The 21,711-nt window shown below is 43.7% G+C and overlaps 1 protein-coding gene across 4 annotated transcripts in view; it reads left to right on the forward strand.

Annotated features, from left to right (window-relative positions):
- Window positions 1-21,711, forward strand: part of NPSR1 (neuropeptide S receptor 1) — an 818,655-nt gene that overhangs the window by 582,156 nt on the left and 214,788 nt on the right. The window contains exons 8-9 of one of the 4 annotated variants that reach the window (XM_073630480.1): window positions 15,546-15,722; window positions 15,831-16,113. The exons of 2 other annotated variants lie outside the window; for them this stretch is intronic. In XM_073630480.1, the coding sequence (XP_073486581.1) occupies window positions 15,546-15,722; window positions 15,831-16,021 (368 nt within the window). In that variant the 3' untranslated portion in view covers window positions 16,022-16,113. Of the gene's footprint in view, window positions 1-15,545; window positions 15,723-15,830; window positions 16,114-21,711 lie in introns of those variants that run through there. One more of the 4 variants, XM_073630483.1, reaches the window with a different exon arrangement.

The following is a 21,711-nucleotide window of genomic DNA, read 5'->3' on the forward strand; positions in this document are numbered from 1 at the left end:
CACAGTATTTGCGCAGCGATTTTTCAAACGCATTTTTTGGGGAAAAAACACACTTTTTTAAATTTTAATGCACTAAAACACACTATATTGCCCAAATGTTTGATGAAATAAAAAAGATGATCTTAGGCCGAGTACATGGATACCAAACATGACATGCTTTAAAATTGCGCACAAACGTGCAGTGGCGACAAACTAAATACATTTTTAAAAGCCTTTAAAAGCCTTTACAGGTTACCACTTTAGATTTACAGAGGAGGTCTACTGCTAAAATTACTGCCCTCGATCTGACGTTCGCGGTGATACCTCACATGCATGGTGCAATTGCTGTTTACATTTGACGCCAGACCGACGCTTGCGTTCGCCTTAGCGCGAGAGCAGGGGGGACAGGGGTGCTTTTTTTTTTTTTTTTTTCTTTATTATTATTATTTTTTTATCTTATTTTTAAACTGTTCCTTTCATTTTTTTTTTTTTTAAATCATTTTTATTGTTATCTCAGGGAATGTAAATATCCCCTATCATAGCAATAGGTAGTGACAGGTACTCTTTTTTGCAAAAATTGGGGTCTATTAGACCCTAGATTTCTCCTCTGCCCTCAAAGCATCTGACCACACCAAGATCGGTGTGATAAAATGCTTTCCCAATTTCCCAATGGCGCTGTTTACATCCGGCGAAATCTAAGTCATAAAATGCTCGTAGCTTCCGGTTTCTTAGGCCATAGAGATGTTTGGAGCCACTCTGGTCTCTGATCAGCTCTATGGTCAGCTGGCTGAATCACCGGCTGCATTCTCAGGTTCCCTGTTGAGACAGGAGAGCCAGAGAAAAACACGGAAGACGTTGGGGGGGGGGGCATTCCCTCCCACTGCTTGTAAAAGCAGTCTAGAGGCTAATTAGCTGCTAGGATTGCTTTAACATGAAAGCCAATCGCTGGCTAAAAAGAATGATACCAAGATGATACCTAAACCTGCAGGCATCATTCTGGTATAACCACTCAAAGTCGTGAATGGCGTACCTGAAGACAAAAAAATGGTTAACAATAAAGCACAGTAAACGGTAAGGTATAAAAAATTGCATATCTGAAAAGCAAACATGATAAAAAATAACAACAATAAAACATTGCAGAATAGAATACAGTAAAAAAGAGCAGAACAATAGAGAGAGAATAGAGAGCGAGAACAATAAAACGACAACTATTTTTTTTTTTTATTTTATATTTTTGTTTGTGCTTTTTTTTTTTTTTTTACACTTTTTTTTGTAACTAACTTTTATAACTGTAACCGGTTCCAGGTTCGGGTCTCTCAAAATGCGATGGCATCTTGGGAGACCCTGTGAAAGTGTGCCTAGTCTGTGCAATGCTGTACCCTACGCTAATACTCAACTAGTGAATGGTAGTGTTCAAAACATTCACCAATGCAAAGACCAGGATTGTCAGGACAGGAGGGACAATAATAGAGGGTGTCACGCCTATATCCGCGCTTGCTGCAGACACGACATCTTTTTTGGGGGGGGGGTTCGTTGGGTAGGGGTACTCGGGAGGACATAAAGAAAATGCCTCTCATGCAGCCGACTGCATTTGGTTGGGGATGTGAATGGGGGAAGTACGGGCGCTGCAGAAGCGGTGGGTTCCCAATTAGGATTGGCGAATGCAGCAGGAAGGGCACTATGGACACGACGGGCCTGTGTTTGTCTTCTTGGTGGCAGCGGGACACTACTTGTGCTTGCCACCTCACCAGCTTGAACTGCATTTATGGGACTCGCCATGTCACCAAGTGTTACTGCAGTGCTGGTTTGACTACGACCGGGGTGTACTAGGCCGCTGGCGCTTGCCAGTTCACCAAAACGCTACCAAAAAAACTGTTAGCGATCGCAGGGATCAGGCCTGACTCTGCGAACGCTGCAGTTATGCGTTTAGTGTTTTGTAAGTGTCAGTGATCGATCGATACTGCACTTGGGTGGGCTGGGCTGGGCTGGGCCGGGGCGGAGGGGCAAAACGCAGGTGCTAGCAGGTATCTGGGCTGATCCCGCTAACACTGCGTTTGTGGGAACCCTAAACTGCTGGGGACGCTAGTATAGATCTGATCAGATCAGATATTGATCCGATCAGATACTATACCACTAAGGGAGGTGTACGGTGTGTGCGTAGGTGTTAGCGGTACTGGCGCTAACCTGATGCTGCCTGGGGCTGGCGCTTGCCAGTTCACTAAAACGCTACCAAAAAAACTGTTAGTGATCGCAGGGATCAGGCCTGACTCTGCGAACGCTGCAGTTATGCGTTTAGTGTTTTGTAAGTGTCAGTGATCGATCGATACTGCACTTGGGTGGGCTGGGCCGGGCGGAGGGGCAAAACGCAGGTGCTAGCAGGTATCTGGGCTGATCCCGCTAACACTGCGTTTGTGGGAACCCTAAACTGCTGGGGACGCTAGTATAGATCTGATCAGATCAGATATTGATCCGATCAGATACTATACCACTAAGGGAAGCGTACGGTGCGTGCGTGGGTGTTAGCGGTACTGGCGCTAACCTGACGCTGCCTGGGGCTGGTGCTTGCCAGTTCACCAAAACGCTACCAAGAAAACTGTTAGCGATCGCAGGGATCAGGCCTGACTCTGCGAACGCTGCAGTTATGCGTTTAGTGTTTTATAAGTGACAGTGATCGATCGATACTGCACTTGGGCTGGGCCGGGCGGAGGGGAAGAACGCAGGTGCTAGCGGGTATCTGGGCTGATCCCGCTAACACTGCGTTTTTGGGAACCCTAAACTGCTGGGGACACTAGTATAGATCTGATCGGATCAGATATTGATCCGTACAGATACTATACCACTAAGGGAGGCGTATGCTGCGTGCGTGGGTGTTAGCGGTACTGGCGCTAATCTGACGCTGCCTGGGGCGACGCATATCACCGCCGGGCGATCAGGGGGCTAAACCTTTATTAGGTAATAAACGGCGGGTCCCCTGACACTATAAAAAATAAACGAACTAACCAGCGTCACCCGTAACAGTTATACGGTGATCAGTGGTGAAAGGGTTAACTAGGGGGCAATCAAGGGGTTAAAACATTTATTAGGTAGTATATGGGGGTCCCTGTCACTATAAAACGCTGACGGCGAACCTAAATATTTACGTTCCTAACTAGCGTCACCAGCGACACTAATACAGCGATCAGAAAAATGATCGCTTAGTGACACTGGTGACAGGGGGTGATCAAGGGGTTAAAACTTTATAAGGGGGGGTTAGGGGGGTATCCTAGACCTAAAGGGGGGTAATATTCACTGCCCTAACACTGTAACTGTCACAAACTGACACCATGCAGTAATCAGAAAAAAAAAAAAAAATACTGCTTGCTGTCAGTTTGTGACAGGGGGGGGGTGATTGGGGGGGGATCGGGGGTGTAAAGTATGCCTGGCATGTTCTACTGTGTGTGTTTGTGTTGTGTGCACTTACATGTCTTCTCTCCTCGGCGCTGGAACGGAAACTGCCGAGCCGAGGAGAGATGACATCACATCCTCTGCCTGTGTGAAACTACACACAGGCAGGGGAGGATTCCGATTGGCTGGGAGCGATCGCGAGGGGGGGGCCACGATCGGATGGTCTCCCCCTCGCCTCCCGACGCTCCCAGTCAAATGCCGACTGCCGCTGGCACCGGGGGGGGGTCCGATCGGACCCCCCGCCCGCGGGAGGCAGATCACGTACAGGTACGTGATTCTGCCTGCCCGTGCCATTCTGCCGACGTATATATACGTTAGGCGGTCGGCAAGTGGTTAAAGGACTCAAGCATACAGAATATTTATAACCAAAGTCCTCACATGCCGGGTTTGAAATTTCAAGCCCGGCCTACCCCACAACCACAGCCAATTCAGTGCAGTTTTGCAATCCTACATTAAAGATGTCTAATCCTATGTCTGACAGATGAACTCCATCTGATCTATATAATCCAGGGAAACCACCCTCTATATTGATATGTCTATTCGAGAAACCTCCAATGCATGGCATAATTCTTTCCATATACTTGTTCAATCATTTCTTAATTTTCTCAAAATGTTTTAATTGTGCTTCTTGGAGCCATACTAGCTGGGGGACTATCTCAGAAAAGATAATTCTGGAATTCAGAAATGCTAACTTAACTCTATATAGGTCACATCTAAACAAAGACATGAGGTCCAACGTTCTAATTTTTCCAACATCGTTTCCCCCTAGGTGCACTATTAAGATGTCAGGAGCTGGCCATGAAATAAAAAAAAACAAATTAGCCCATCGAAGACCTCTAATTCCTTTCCAGAAAATTTAAAATTCCCCAGGATCCAGAGACAAATTGGACGTATAGCAGCACTTCTTGGCTCTTTTATTAGCCCAGTATACAAAAGAGTGGCCCAGGATCCAAACATATCTTCTATTGTCTAGAATTAAAGAAAAAGATCAGGTCTGACATAAATCTGAAAATGTTGAGATTCCCATCTACCCAACTGTTTGATTATTGTATCATTCAATCCCATCCTAGCTGCCTCCGTAGCTGCCCCGATCCTGAAAGAATGAGAAGTAAACTTAAAATGATGTAAAGTTAATTTTCTCATGCAAGCCTTTAATATGAAATTGAACTGATACTGAGTAAGAGGGGACCCATCAGCGTGAATCAAAAAAATTCCTTCCCCTATTGGTCTAACTGTTAGGTAACCAGTTATGACTCTAACTGGACATATATCCACATCTCCACATTGGCATAAAGATACCCAACTGCCTTTTCCTAACCTATCCGTCTTTGACACCGGGATGAACAATCTGATCCCTGTGACACGTACCTTGGAGGTGAGCCTGTCGTGCAGAGGGAGACCTCTCGTACGGCTCTGGTTCCGGGATCACTGGAGTGGGAACAGTAAACCTTCGGAGCACAGCGGGGTAGGAGAGCCTGCAGGGTCCACTTGACTGGAGATGATGTCCGCTTGGCAGAGACAGGAACAGGCTTGATTGCTGCAGATGCAGGAACGCTGAGAAGTAGCAGGCAGGTGCGCACAGATGCAGGACTGTAAGCAGGTGCACACGGATGCAGGACTTGTAAGCAGATGCACACGGATACAGGACTTGTAGGCAGATGCACACAGATGCAGGCCTGGTAGGCAGATGCACACAGATGCAGGACTGGTAGGCAGATGCACACGGATGCAGGACTGGTAGGCAGATGCACACGGATGCAGGACTTGTAGGCAGATGCACACAGATGCAAAACTGGTAGGCAGATGCACACGGATGCAGGACTGGTAGGCAGATGCACACAGATGCAGGACTTGTAGGCAGATGCACATGGATGCAGGACTTGTAGGCAAGTGCACACGGATGCAAGACTGGTAGGCAGATGCACACGGATGCAGGACTGGTAGGCAGATGCACACGGATGCAGGACTGGTAGGCAGATGCACACGGATGCAGGACTGGTAGGCAGATGCACACGGATGCAGGACTGGTAGGCAGATGCACACAGGTGCAGGACTTGTAGGCAGATGCACACAGATGCAGGACTTGTAGGCAGATGCAGGGTCAGACAAGCCAGGTCACAGCAGCGGATCAATCAGACAGAAGCAGCAGGCAGTGAATGGTCAAAGTTCAGGCAGAATCGGCAACAGGAGATCAAACAAACAGGAACACAGAGCAGGTCAAAGGCAAGCCAAGGGGTCAGGACTGGAGAAAGCAGCGAGATCAGGAGAAGCCAGGTAACACTGGAGCAGATGCAGGTTCAGGATCAGGTACAGGATGAGCTGCAGATCAGACAGCAAGGATGCATTCTGAAGAGGCCCCTTTTAAGGATCACTGGGCGGAAAAAGCTGTGTTACTGTGCGCGTGTCCGTGGTCTGCACACACGCATTGGCGCACGTCTATTCCCTGCTGAATGCCTATGGACTGGAACACATCCCAATGGACCCGTGCACCCTCGGCCAATTGCAGAGCCATGCGCAGTACATCCATGACACCCTGTCTCAGAGACAATCACATGCTGTTTTAGTAAACCCACAACTATCGTTTTGTTTTTTGACAGCAGCTCAGATATTCTGAGAGCCCCAAAAAAGGCTAGTACAAAAGCGGTATTAAATAACATAGCCTCAAAACTGGATGAACACACTGAATGTGTAGTAACACACAGCTGTTTTAATAATTGAATCGAAAAGGGTCTCCTATTATCTGGAAAGGAATGGCTCTTCCTGTAGCCTTTCAGGGCCTGCTGAAAAGAATGCTGTGCATGGAGGTAAGTTTCTCAATTTGAAGAAAAAAGATACCCCAGCCATGATTTTGGAAATGTGACTATGGGACAATTCTAACTGCATTAAACTACATAGAAACATCTGAATATCTGTTTCAGAAGGAGAATCAAATTGTATATCCATCTCCTTAGCAAAGTTAAACCACCTATTCCATGCGGTTGTGTACTCAGCCCATGTACTTTCTGCCACAGAGTGTCTTATTGCATTTTTAAGAACTTCTAAATTAGGCTCCACAGATGTTCTGGACACGCGTAACCTTCCTTGTCCGCATTTGCCAGGAGTTGGCGAAATCAGTATACCTGAAATCGAGACAAGGCGTCCGCAATTTGATTCTCCTTCCCTGGGACATGCCTGGCTTTTAGCCAAATATTAAATTTAAGACAGAGAAACACTAAGTATCTTAGTAATTTGATCACTTGTATATATTTAGCTGACAAGCAATTCACGGCATATATGACTCCTTTATTATCCAAATTAATTAGGATTCTTTTATTTGCAAATTGCTCACCCCATATTTCTATCGCAACTACTAAAGGGAAAAGCTCCAACACTACTATACTTTTGGTGGCTTTATTTGTCTCCCACCTCTCAGACCACTTACCACAGCACCAGTGAGTCTTCCAAAAGCCGCAAATCCATATGAACCTGCAGCATCTGTATATAACTCAAGGTCGGATAAGGACACAAATTGCTCCTGAAAAAATAATCTACATTATATATATATCAAAGAATTTAAACCAAACTAACAGGTCCTCCTTGAGGTCAGCTGTCAATCTGATGTGATAAAATGGAGATTTCATGCCTGACATGGCTAAGTACAGGCCCCGCGAGAAGATTCTGCCAACTGGCATAATACTTTTTGCAAATGCCTATAGGCCCAATAAAGATTGGAGTTCTTGTGATAAAACTTTTCTCTGTCTAACCAAAACTGAAATTAAAGCTTTAACCTTACTGATTTTAGATTCAGGTAACTGAAATTCCAGCTTAGTGTCTACCTTGACACCTAGGAATTCTATCACCGAGGCAGGCCACACAGTTTTCTCACTAGCTAGTGGGATACCGAAATGTTGAGCTACTGCACTAAACAGATGTAACATAAAATAACAGATAGGAGATTGCACTGGATCAATTAATAAGAAGTCGTCAAGATAATGTAATATACCTTGGTAGCCAGCTTCAAAAGCAACAACCCATTGGAGAAAGGTTGCAAAATTTTCAAAATAGGCACAAGATATGGCACATCCCATAGGGAGGCACATATCAAAGTAATATTTACCCTCAAAATACATACCTAAGGAGTTGAAGGCTATCAGGTCAATCAGTAGCAGCCTGAAGGCCACCTTTATGTCTGCTTTCAAGAGCAGCGCACCTTTTCCAAATTTCCTAATTTGCTGAATAGTGTCTTCAAACGTGCAATAGGATACAGATGACATACAAGCATCTATTTCATCGTTTAAAGAGCTACCCTTGGGGAATGACAAATGGTGAATTAAGCGAAAGGTATTTGGCTCCTTCTTAGGTATGATGCCCAATGGCGATATCCTAAAAGGTGTGAAAGGAGGGGAATGAAATAGACCTGCTATCCTACCTTCCTTAATCTCCTTAATTAACTTCTCCTTAACTATGTGTGCATAAATAGTCACTGACTTTAAATTTTGAACTAGCTCACACCCTTTACCTTGAAATACTGGCAAAAGGAAACTTCTGGAGAAACCTTCAATTAAGAATTTGGCTGTCTCCTGGTCTGGATATATGGCCAACCATTGCTGCATGTTTGTTTCACTGGGGTATGAGCTTTTTGCATAATTATCTCTCTGGGAGCTTTGAAAATTGGAATTCCTTTTGAAACACCTGAGCAAAGGGTGGGGTCCTGAACAATTCGAGCATTCATGCTTGTACTTGCAAGACCCCCCCATTTACACTGGTTCTCGTTATAAGGAAAGCAGTATCCCCTTTAATAAGGGGACACTGTAGGTTGTGGCTGCTGCCTAGTGAAACCAGTTTTCTGTGGCACCATCAGGTTAAGTCACAACCCGACATCCTTTTTGCCCCACTTCAATGATGTGTCATGGTTATGCAGTAATCTCTCTCAGTCAGCTTACCTCTTCTTATGTGTTCAGACTAAGAGGCCAGCCACTCTCACTTGGCTGTTTTTATAACCTCTCCTCTAAGCATGGCTCCACCCCAGGCCCTGCCGTTTGCTCTTTGTTTGTCTCTGTTACCAACCTTGGCGTGTTCCCGACTATTCCTGTCTGCTCGTGACCCTGACCTTTTGGCGTTTCCCTGACTATCCCTGTTTGCCTGTGACCTTGAACCTTTGGCGTGTACTCTGTTGTTCCTGTCTGCTAGTCACCCTGACCTCTGCCTTATCCCTTTATTATCCTTGTTGTTCCAGCCTGCTGCTTCCTTCTCCTGTAGTCTACCGCGAGCATGAGCTGTGAGACCCTAGGGGCAGCGACCTGGAGCCAGACTGCAGCGCAGTCCATCCTCACCACTAGAGGCTCTGTTGAACACTTGCTGGCACTTAGACTCCACGCCCTGGGGAAATCTATCCTCTAGCTCCCACTGGGATCTGTGTTAGTGATCCAGTAGACCTGCTTCCTGAACCTCCCTGGGTACTATCCGCAGCAGTCAGTCCTAGGGTCCACTATCTTAGCGGTGCACTTCTGACTCCTACGGAGTGCATCTGTCACCTGGCCTCAGGTGACCTGACATGATGGGTATATTGATAACTTTTGTCTAAATGCTTCATCATATTGGAACCATACTAGAACTCCAAAACTCTTATATGCCTCTAGCACATACCCCATATGTTGAAACAGCCCGCTGCAATATTCTAGGTGTTTCTCACCTAGCACACTGAAGTATATAGCAAATTACTTTAACCAATTATTGAAAGACCTCACCACTGGTCTTCTCCTATCGTCCTCATCTTTCTCGTCTGATTTTTTGTCAGTTCTGTTGACAAATTCTTTTGTGGATGGAATAAGCAACAGAATATCCATGAATTGACCTTTCCAAATTTTTTCTTTGGTCTGAGGAGAAAGGTGGAAGCCTAATGGCGAGAGCTCGCATGGTAATGTCTCTTTAAAACATACCTCTGGGTTCGATGCGCTAGATATATTAATCTCAGCTGGTAATAAATGCTGAGTATTAATATTAACTGACGGAGTACTATTGACATTACTTACATTGCCTAAGCTGACAGAATGTCTATCTTCATTAGACCAAACCCTTCCATAATTACTACTTTCAATTACAGGTGTATTCATACTGTCAGCTAATCTATTAATGGATTCCATAATGCTATTAAGTGTGTGTGCTAACTCACCTATACCGTGTGACACGAGCAATCTGCGCTAACCCCAGCTTCCTACTATATTTGGAAAAATGGTTTAAAATTAACAAAAGATATGAATATTAAGTGAAAATAATAAAAATTACAAATTAGAAATAACAAAAATGACAAAATAGTGCTGCAATCCAAACAAAAACCTGAATATTCAGTTTTGTCGAATGGTAAATGTGCTCAGGTGCGCTACTAATGTCAGAAAAATATACACTGGTTGAAGGGACCCCTTCAGTCTAGATATGCATATTGTTCAAACATGAAATGTGAATAAACAATGATTGTTCAAATAGTGTGCAATACATAAAATGCAATAAAAAATTCCTATATGGTGCAGTCCACTTGGGCAGTGAATAATTGAGAAAGTCCTGCAAATTCAGTGTGTGCTTTCTTGTGTGAGCGATCCTTATTTAAAAAATGAAGTGTCATCTTCTTTAGGCTATACAAGCCAAACTTTTGTAGAAAAGAGAAGGGGGGGCTGCTTACCAGATGTGTAGGACCCCTGTTACGGGAGTCTTAAGGGCTCAGATATGTGAGATCACCATAGGCAGGAACAGCTGATTGGATTTTCACGTTCAGACTTGTATTGCACACTATTTGAACAATCATTGTTTATTCACATTTCATGTTTGAACAATATGCAAATTTAGGCTGAAGGGATCCCTTCAACCAGTGTATATTTTTCTGACAGTAGTGCACCTGAGCACATTTACCAACTCACCTATACCGCCAGGTGACGCTGGGGCATTTGGTATATCTGAAGCAGCATAATGCTGCTCTCTGTTGCCTCCAGTGGCCATCCGCAGGATGTCTGACACTCACACTGCCTGCAGCCTCATGCTGCAATAGTGATACAATGGGCAGGGTTTGCCTCTCCACACTTACAACCTCAGACACCGCCTCAGTCCTCTGCATGGATGACGCTCCTCTTGCCTGCCCAAGGATACCTCTGGGCGGCAACGGGGACAGGACCCTCTTCTTCTTTTCCCTCGGGCTGACCCGACGCTGCATAGTAGATGCCAACTCTTCCGGCTGTGCTGTGCTGCTGTCCTCTCTCTCCTGTGTCACTGGCAGCCGCAGCAACGGTCCATGGAGGAGTGTCTGGCAGGGCTGCATGTTACTCACAGCTGTTCTACCTCTGCCATCAGGGGGAATGCTAGGCATGTCCACAGCACTCTGTACTGGCTGTACCCCTACTGCTCCTCTCTGCTCATTATCCTCTTCAGCCAAAGCCAGGCATCTTCTAAGCCATTCTTCTCCACCGTTATCCCCAGCTTTCTCCAGCACTTGCCTCATTAGGGATTTTATAGCCATGAATGCTGCATTTCAGGAGCTTGTTGCACGTTCACTGACTGGCTGGGAACTGGAGGGAATACACCTGTGAGAGGGTCCCATATATAATAAGCCCCTTTCTAGAACATTCCCCAGGGGTCACCTGACCATCTGGGATATTCCCAATAGCCCTGAGACCGTTAACCCCATCCCCAGCCCCATTTGCCATTCTCTTGAAGGGACATTGTCCCAAATACATTAACTTGTGTATAGCTTTAAATATTTATTTTATTAATTCTATTTTATTTATTTATTTTTAAAGGAAGGGGCGACCGCATGCCCATGCTGTCAGGCTCAAAGCCTTAAGCCCTCCTGGTTCAAACAGAGTGGAGGCAGAGACGGAAACTTTAGTTTGTAGTCCCTGGATACAATATTCTGGACTCAAGCATCTGAAATTTCCTGGCCAACAAGCACCCCCCCCAATCTTGCTTGTTCCCATATTTGGTGGCTTTGCAGACCCAAGTGTTACAGCAGAAATAGGAGCTGGTCTTGGACTTGATAGAAATTAAATTAGTTTTTCTTCATCTCAGGAACTGAGGGTTTGCCCTCCAAAGTTTGTGTCTTCTTCTTCTAGGGTAAGACTACTATTATGTACTATTACCCCTTGTCACCTCCTTGATGTAAGTGTCTAAGGAGTCTCCAAAGAAGCATCCTCATGAGGAGTTTCTTGTACAGAAATTATACAGAGCAACATTTGAACCAAAGGAACCTTCATCTGCACTGAAAGAAGGCTCATCTTGGACATATTGCGAAGTGCAGCCACCAATCCATCAACATAGTAGTGCGAGGCTGGGGGAAGGAGCCCCAGATGTTGGTGGACAGAGGGATCTTCCAGAATGGATCCAGGGTTCTGAGCTATGTTCTTGGGCCAGACAGTTAATGTCTGACAGACAGACATAGATGCAAAAGCACGTAGCTTAGCAGGACCAACCAGAGAGAATAACGCCTTGAAGAGGGCTTTTCATCTTTTATCCACAGGGTTCTTGAAAATGGGGACATCCTCAACAGGGACCATGAAGGTTTTATCACAGACATGGTACAGCAGGAAATGCAAATGGCTAGGTCCATGATTGGAACTACCCATTTCTTTAGGAACCCCTCCTTATTAGGGTGTTGCTTAGCAAAGCACTTTGGAGGGGCAAACATTTTGTAGGAATGAAGCCAGTCACCAAACAATACAGGAGCAAGTCAAAATAATAATATAAAAAATACAATGTCAATTGATAATATATAATACCTTATTGAGTAAATGGATTACTTAATATAATTGTTGCTAGCATTGACATGTGTTCCTACACCTATATAAATTAATTCAGTGAAATAAATGCATGTGCATCATGTGTACAACTTAAGGTACCACTAACAAAAATAAAATTACAATGCAGATAAAGCAGATTGGTGTAGATGAATGGTGGTGAAACACTCTGCTAAGCAGGGTGTATCTATACAACTCTCAATCCAATATTGCAACAAAGAGTGTTATGCCTCTAGAAACACCTATTTTAAATAACTCTTTTTGTTGCAATGTGGGATTGAGAGGTGTTTAGTAGGGATGAGCTTCGAGTTCGAGTCGAACATCGGCTGTTCGCCAGTTCGTGAACAGCGAACAATTTGGGGTGTTCCCGGCCAATTCGAAAGCTGCGGAAAACACCCTTTAAAAGTCTATGGAAGAAATCAAAAGTGCTAATTTTAAAGGCTTATATGCATGGTATGGTCATAAAAAGTGTTTAGGGACCTGGGTCCTGCCCCAGGGGACAAGGATCAATGCAAAATAGTTTTAAAAACGGACGTTTTTTTGGGAGCAGTGATTTTAATAATGCTTAAAGTGAAACAATAAAAGTGTAATATCCCTTTAAATTTCGTACCTGGGGGGTGTCTATAGTATGCCTGTAAAGGGGCGCATGTTTCCCGTGTTTAGAACAGTCTGACAGCAAAATGACATTTCAAAAGGAAAAAAAGTCATTTAAAACTACTCACGGCTATAATGAATTGCCGGTCCGACAATACACATAAAAGTTCATTGATAAATACGGCATGGGAATTCCCCACAGGGGAACCCCTGAACCAAAATTTAAAAAAAAAATGACGTGGGGGGTCCCCCTAAATTCCATAACAGGCCCTTCAGGTCTGGTATGGATTTTAAGGGGAACCCCACGCCAAAATAAAAAAAATGGCGTGGGGTACCCCCAAAAATCCATACCAGACCCTTATCCGAGCACGCAACCTGGCAGGCTGCAGGAAAAGAGGGGGGGATGAGAGAGCGGCCCCCCTCCTGAACCGTACTAGGCCACATGCCCTCAACATTGGGAGGGTGCTTTGGGGTAGCCCCCCAAAACACCTGTTGATGGGGACAAGGGCCTCATCCCCACAACCCTTGCCCGGTGGTTGTGGGGGTCTGCGGGCGGGGGTCTTATCGGAATCTGGAAGCCCCCTTTAACAAGGGGACCCCCAGATCCTGGCCCTCCCCCCTGTGTGAAATGGTAAGGGGGTACAAAAGTACCCCTACCATTTCACAAAAAAACTGTTAACGGTTAACACCAGGGGGCGATCAAGGGGTTAAATATGTGTTCCCTGGGTTTTTTCTAACTGTATGGGGATAGGACTGACTGGGAGAGGAGACATATCGTTTGTTCCTACTTAGTAGGAACAAATGATATGTCTCCTCTCCCCTGACAGAATAGGGATGTGTGTGTTTACACACACACAAATCCCTGTTGTAGCTCTCATTCCCGCAATTGTGCGAGGCGATCGCGCCCACCAGCCATGTGCATCGGGTCCCCCACCGTGCCTCGGGTGCGTGCAACTCCAGTGGCGTGCCAGCGCCTCCGGTGATTCTTAAAGGGGAAGACGTACTCATACAAGGTTTTTCGGGAACATGCCACTTTGCCGACGTATATCAGCGTGAGCAGGTCAGCAAGTGATCAAGTGGTATTACACAAGGGGGTTGATTTACTAAAATTGGAGAGTGCAAAATCTGGTGCAGCTCTGCATAGTAACCAATAAGCTTCCAGGTTTTATTGTCAAAGCTTAATTGAACAAGCTCAAGTTAGAAGCCAATTGGCTACCATGCACAGCTGCACCACATTTTGCACGCTTTAGTTTTAGTAAATCAACCCTATGCTTTACATGCCTTCATAATATTGTTTTTCTTTTGGACTGCACTGCATGTTATTTCACTTTATTCAAATACAGGAGCAAGTATACAGGGAACATTTTGGCTTCTTTAGGCATTCTAAGAAAAGTAGGCTGGTGACTTTTGGTTGGGCCAATGCAGGTTGTTCCAAGCAAACATGTGGATATTGTGTCAGTAAGGATAGAAATTTTTTCTTGAGATATCACAAAACAGAAATCCTCCTGTACTAAAATATCAGAGCCAGATGAGGAAACCCCTTTTTGTCCTCTTCAGGAAGCAGGGAAGTTGTAAGTGGTAGATCATTGATGGAGTGTAAAAGGTGGGCTGAGGGAGTCCATGTTTGTGCCCTGTGGTCTAAGTCTCTAAAAAAGGTAGAAAGCCTATCTATCAATTTATGCATAATGGCTGAGAAGCCTCTATGGATTTATAGGAGAAAGGGGGTGCTTCAGAAAGAGCAAGGGAAGTCTCTAAGGAGGGCATGACCAGGGCAGTGGTCAGGACTAACCAAGACAGGACCTTTTGAGGAGATGCTATAGATTCTATCTGAGCTGTTAGTTAACAGACCTCAACCTACCTCTATTTACTATTGGTTGTACAGATTCTGCTTATGCTTCTCTATTTATTGTACTCCTTATGAGTTGTATTTTTAATCAATTGTAATAAACCTAATTATTTTTATAATTTTGCATTGTTGTATTCTTGACACCGCAATAATCCCTTATAATTGGCTCTCTATTTTTAGTTAACAGACTCATTCCCATTGTGCCTATGATCTGCCGTGTATAGCGAGGGATGTCCCATAAGTGGTACTCATGACCTGTACTGCAGAATATAAAGGGTTAAAGTGGTTGTAAACCCTCTCATATACCCAGTGAAGTGAATAGTGTCAGGTGATACACAGATGAAACAAATCCTACTACATGCATTTTAATTGTTTATCTGCAGTCTTCTCTTCTCTACATTTGTTAAAAAGTGCAGATTTGTGATAAAATCCTTCTGCATCTGTGAGGAGCAGAGAGGAGGCGTGGTGAGCTGCAGTTACAGTGTGTGTGAGAGCTCATTGGTATTATTCCTTTAAATCTTTTTTCCACTTAATAAAACCTGTTGCGTAGGTGATACCCTCTCACCACACACAAGATTATCTAATTTAATTTAATTTAATTTAACATTTTTCGCTGGTTCACACATTTACCCTTATACAATCTAGATCTATTTTTATATTATATATTTATTTGTATGTGTGCACTTCCCTCCAGCCCTTGCCTTTAATTATTTGTCATCATGACGGTCTATTCATTTATTTTTATTTTTTACCATTTCATATTAGGAATCAATGTTAACCCTGTACATATATATACATATTTGATTTTTTACTTTTTATTTAATCCTTTTCGGTTATTCCTGAGGATTAGAGATGACCCTCTGATGCTTAGTCTACTCTGGGTACATCTGTTGAGACTCATGCATCCCTATATATATTTTTTCTAGATATGCTTATGGACACCTCCAGACCACTTACCACATTAGCTCCTGCAGTCCTTGCCGTGCTTCCTGGTCTATCCTGCAGCGGTTGTTGGTTGCCACTCCCCCTCAGCCCCCGTACCGGCATTGCTCATTGCCGCCATCTTGAGACCCGGTTTTTTGGTGACCTTATCCAGTCAAGTGGTAAGTACGGGGTTGTTTTGTTACAGACCTCCCGTGCCAACCATCTTGTTTACCCCGACTTATTAGTTATTTTCACACCCTCATTATTCTCAATATTTTTTGTTTTAGACATACAAATTACGCATCAGCCCCTGATGAGCGAGAGGAGACTCGCGAAACGCGTAGGGCACTATCGATGCCACATGCACGCCCATTTTGTTGGGTACTTGAAGTTGGTCATCATATGGTCACATACTGCTGCTATCCATGCATGTGTATTATGTATTTTACTAATTCAGATGATGTATGTGTATTTTTAGCTTTCTAGCGATTCACTATGTATAATACCTCTTATGGATGTATAAATCAAGTGTAATGAATTGTATTTGTTTTTTACCTATGCTTTAAACTAGGCCACTATGCCGGGTAATGCACACTTATTGCTGATCCCATTTATGTATTTAGCACTCTGTGATCAATAAAAAATTTTTTGCACTGATTGTGGAAGTGTTCCGAATCTCTCCCACCTCACTCAAAGTCCCAAAGCCGTCCTCCCCTTCTTTTTGCTGTATTTAGGGATGGAGGTGGCAGAGCGGTTTCTTCAGACCACAATTCTCCCTTCTCCATTGGAGGAAAGGGACACACTCCCCTCCACACACTGCACAGGAACAAAGGAAGGATACAGTGCTGTGCTCTGAATAGAAGGGCTGTGTGCTGAGCTTCCTCCCCATCACAAATTTATCTCATGTGTCGGGAAAACTTTTCAGAAGTGACTCAGAGGAATGAAGCATCAGAGAGAAACGACACTTTGGAGATAGTCAAGTAAACACTACAGATATACAGTATGTGCTTTGTTCAGATTTAATGACAGCTCTACAACCACTTTAAGCCTTTTGTGACTAGTGACTGTAGGCTCAATAACATCCAAGGATCACTGTACTGTATGGCAAGAGAGAGTATAGGAGCTGAGAAACAGTGATCCATGTGCTAATGAGAACAAAATGGAATGCAATATGCAGCAAGTCTCCATGAGAAGGGGGCCTCACAAGCACCATGACTTCCCCAGCCTGCACAGGTTCATGGTGGGATACCAACAAAAAGGGGCACCAAATTTAAAAGGGTAAAGTGAAAAAACAACCTGCTTCATAGCAGACAGGGCTTCCAAATAAAACAACAACCCTGATTTACTAATGCGGTCTTGTGGTCTTTCCAGCAGTCAAGAATGGATATTAAGGACTAGGTCACATCTAAATCTTTGCCTTTCCTACCCCTTAGGAGGTCTTCAGGGACAGTGTTCCTCCAGCAGATCCGGTATAGCACCCTGCAGCTAACACATCGCATTGTATTACATGGCTAGGTAAGCACTTAATGCAGGATCCAGTGCCCAAAGCAACTTTACAGGTTGGCCCTATATCTTATACCAGGTGGGGTCCTAGTATGATCCGCCAATGGGCAGCCAAAAAGTCAACTGATCTGGGAAGCTGCAGGGTGGAGGCCACAGTGGCTGTGTAGCAGTTAGTAAATTTGCTGAAAGAGTCTTGGTGAAAAAAATAATAATGGAAAAATAAGACAATAAAAGCTAATGGTTTCTTACCTCAGAGGAGGGAATACAACCGATCACCTAAGGTCGCTAGCAAAAAACGGGTTGGCTCAGAGTGGAAGGAGTTATGTTTGGGCTGCTGTTATCGCTTTGTTTGTCAGTGCCCAGTCACCTGAAGGCAGCTGCCTATTCCATGGTCTAAGACTCTGATCCAGTGTTCTACAAAGTATGATGAATAATAAATACATTTCTGTCTAAAGCTAGCTTGCACATTACATTAGGAGAATGTAGAAGATTAAATTAACTGACAGTAAAGTGTAGACAGAAAAGATTTTATTAGGTTTTTCGCTCTAAGTTTGTCATTGCTGGTTTAAATTGCAGTTCCCTTTTAATACCTGTCAGTGCAGTGAATCTGCAGTCTGACATTTCACTCTGCAAAATGGTATATGATAATCAGCTGTAAAACAACTATACATTTTTACTTTGTTCTAACACAATGCTAGCCAGTTTTATAATTGGATACCTGTCATGACAGGATAACTTTTTAAGCTGACTTAAGAATTGTATTTTGAACTTCAATTATTCTTGTAATAACTACATTTTATTTATTTTTTTAAACTAAACCGTGTATCTTTTTGTAAAGGCAAAAGAATAATGAAAATTAATGCAGGTAAAGAGGAAACCGCAGAGACAAAATTGAGCACAGAGATGTGATGTTTACAGTTCAAATACAAAAAGGATTATATAATAGCATTAGCATTCATTTGCATGGACTGAAATCAGCCTGGACCACACCAAAAGTAGTGCATGTACTGCTTTAAAAAATGCACAGCAACTAGATCGCATGGTACTACTGTACCATGCGATCCAGTGCAGGCAAACACACTGTTTGTGGCCTGTATTTGGGGTGTCATTAAGTTAACACTGATCCCTTCTGCAGATGGCAAGTGCAGTGTATTTTGAATGAGCTGCGGGAAACGTGCACGTAACATGGGTTTCCCATACAGCCTTCTGGTGTGAACTGGCCCTTAGGCTTCATTCACATGTGCTAAACTGACATGATGTATAAATATATCTGCAGATATCTGCGGTCAGGATACCTGGTTGCTGTAAACAGTGGCGCCTGCTCAGCTTGTACAACTCAATGACAGACTTTTCAGCTGTGCCATAAGCATGCATCTGTATGTACTGTATATGTACATTCAGGAGTAGCCTGTGGTTACAGACATACAGTATGTCAGACACAATCTATCTATGCTTATAAACTGAATAAAAGTTAATATTTTTTTCACAATTCACTGAGAGTAAAAATGTATAAGCCACACCCATGCTCTCATGCTATCTATATCGCCTGGTGAAAGTTTAAGAATTGGTAAAACCGGTTATGGTCATCCCTGGAAAACTGTAGTGACCAAGTTGATTCAAGTTGGTGGATTTATGGAGTTGGGATTACAGTGGTTGTGGAGTGTAATACAACCAAACGTGCATAAAGACTTTTTAATTTTGATAAGGGGTCAACATAATCCGGTGAGCAAGCACTTTAAAGGGAACTCCAGAGCATGTGTGTTGCAAGTACAGCAAGCGGCTGTTTAAAGTGGCTGTAAACCACTTATTCTTACCTGCCTATACTTACCTGCTCTGTGCAATGGTTTTGCACAGAGCAGCCCTGATCCTCTTCTTCTGGGGTACCCCGCCGGCGTTCCTCTTCATCAGGTGCTCCCATGGAAAGCTGTTTTCCATAGGGGAACCCATGTGGGCTTGCTCTTGAGTCCCACTGCTGCATCCATTGACACAGACAGTGGGACTCGGTCCCACCCACGTTCCCATCTCACAGCTATTGACTGCAGCCGGATCCAATGGCTCCGGCTGCTGTCAATCTGTCCAATGAGGAGAGCAACAGTGGCTAAAGATGCTGCTCTCATGCACGTTGCTGGATCAGATCGGGCTCAGGTAAGAAAAAGGGGGGGTCTCTGCTCTCCCTGTCCTCTCCCCCCTCCCATCCCTGCCTGTCAGCTTTTACACTCCTCAGCTCTCCCCTCCTGCTGCAATCATAACTATATTATGATCATGCCATACCCTCTGTAAAATAACATATGTATCCCAGTGTCTTTGCTATATAAAAAAGATGCTGACTTCTACCTTATATGAGAGCATCTCCCGGCGCTCACGTGACTGCTCGGCTCTCTCTCCTCTCTCCTCCCCTCCTCCTCAGCCCCTCATGCTATAGCTGTCTGCCAGAGAGAGGAGAGAGCCAAGGAGTCACATGAGCACTGGGAGACGCTCTGATAGAAGGTAGAAGTCAGCATCTTTTTGATATAGCAAAGATACTGGGATACATATTGTTATTTTACAGAGGGGATGGCATGATCATAATGTAGTGGCTTAATAACCACTTTAAGGGTTTACTACCACTTTAAGTTTGCACAAAAACAACTGTTAAAAAATTTATTGAAGGACTTTGATGAGCACAATATTAGATTTTCATTGAACCCTGTTCACATTGACGCGATTTGACATGTCAAATCCCACGCCGATTTGCAGCCTATTACTGGCAAAGGCACTGTCCCAATCAGTGCAATGCCGACTTTGCGGCACACATGAATTTCCAAAAGTAATTCCTGCACTACTTTTAGCGAAGTCGCTAAAAGTAGTGCAGGAACTACTTTTGGAAATCGATGTGTGGCGCAAAGTCGGCATTGCACAGATTGGGACAGTGCCTTTGCAGTAATAGGCTGTAAATCGGCGTGCGATTTGACATGTCAAATCATGTCAATGTGAATGGGGTTCAATGAACATATAATATTGTGCTCATCAAAGTCCTTCAATACATTTTTTAACAGTTGCTTTTGTGCAAACTTAAAGTGGTAGTAAAGCTTTAAAGTGGTTGTTAAGGCACTACATTATGATCATGCCATCCCCTCTTTAAGTTTGCACAAAAACAACTGTTAAAAAATGTATAAAGGACTTTGATGAGCATAATATTATATGTTCATTGAACCCCGTTCACATTGACGCGATTTGACATGTCAAATCGGACGCCGATTTACAGCCTATTACTGGCAAAGGCTCTGTCCCAATCGGTGCAATGATGACTTTGTGGTGCACATCGATTTCCAAAAGTAGTTCCTGGACTACTTTTAGTGACTTTGAAAGCGAGTTCAATAGACATCTGTGCATGAAGCCACACAGATGTCTTTCAAATTGCCCCTGAACTCACACTGAAATGCGGATTTGAAATCGTGCAATTTCAGCTGAACTCGCATGATTTCAAACCCACGTTCAATGTGAACACAAAGTAGCACACAATTGTAAAATGGTAAATGGTTTTCAATTTTTTTTACAAAAACATATCGGAAAAGTGTGGCATGCATTTGTATTCAGTCAATAATTTGTAGAACTACCTTTTGCTGCAATTACAGCTGCAAGTCTTTTTGAGTATGTCTCTACCAGCTTTGCACATATAGATAGTGAAATTTGTGCCCATTCTTCTTTGCAAATTATCTCAAGCTCTGTTAGATTGGACGGAGAGCATCTGTGAACAGTGATTGCCATAGATTCTCAATTGGATTTAGGTCTGGACTTTGACTGGGCCATTCTAACACATGAATATGCTTTGATCTATACCATTCTATTGCAGCTCTGGCTGTATGTTTGGACCATTTGCATATCAATAGGGGGAGCCTTAGATTGTTAAAAACACATGGTCTTAAAAATCTAACTATGCTATACTAACTAACAAATATATATGCTATAAAATCACCTAAATATCCAAAGCAACACAATGACTAATAATTGTCCTGTGGACAGATTCTCCCACCTGAGCTGTGAATCTCTGCAACTCCTCCAGAGTTACCATGTGCTTGCTCCTGATGAGTGGCACCAAGCCACGAAACGCGTCAAGCTACCAGAGGCCATGTATCCCAGTATTTCAGTCTTAATACTATATGCCATTCAACTACACCACTATACCTTGTGACAGGATCAGGAAGGTCATAGGCCATGCAGTTGTTACTTTGTATTATATGTGTACCCCATTATGACCATTGGTGGACTCTGTAATTTTATTATGGTATTCATTTATAACCATGTTATTATCAGTTACCACTGTTGTAGAAATCAACACTGTGAATAGTATGTGTTTCTATACATATGGAATAAATGTATGTAATCCTGTATTTACAGATTATTAAATGTCCACCATTGTATTCTATTCAACCATGTGCTTCACTCAAAGCCCCACCCTTTTGCTCTTAACTAGTAGCCTTCATCAAGATAAACTAAATCAATTACTATGAAGGTGTTGAGGGCCCGGAGGTAGTGGGTTGGGGGCCCTGTAAAGTACCTGTGACGTGTCCCAGAAGATCGCTGGCAGGAAGGGGCCGCCTAGGGCAAGAGGAGTAGTCACCTAGGCGGCCAAGAAGAGGAAGGAGGAAGTGGGACAGGAAGTCCTACTAAAAAGAAGGTACACAC

This window comes from Aquarana catesbeiana, linkage group LG05 (genome assembly GCF_042186555.1).
Source record: "Aquarana catesbeiana isolate 2022-GZ linkage group LG05, ASM4218655v1, whole genome shotgun sequence".
NCBI classification, from domain to species: Eukaryota; Metazoa; Chordata; class Amphibia; order Anura; family Ranidae; genus Aquarana; species Aquarana catesbeiana.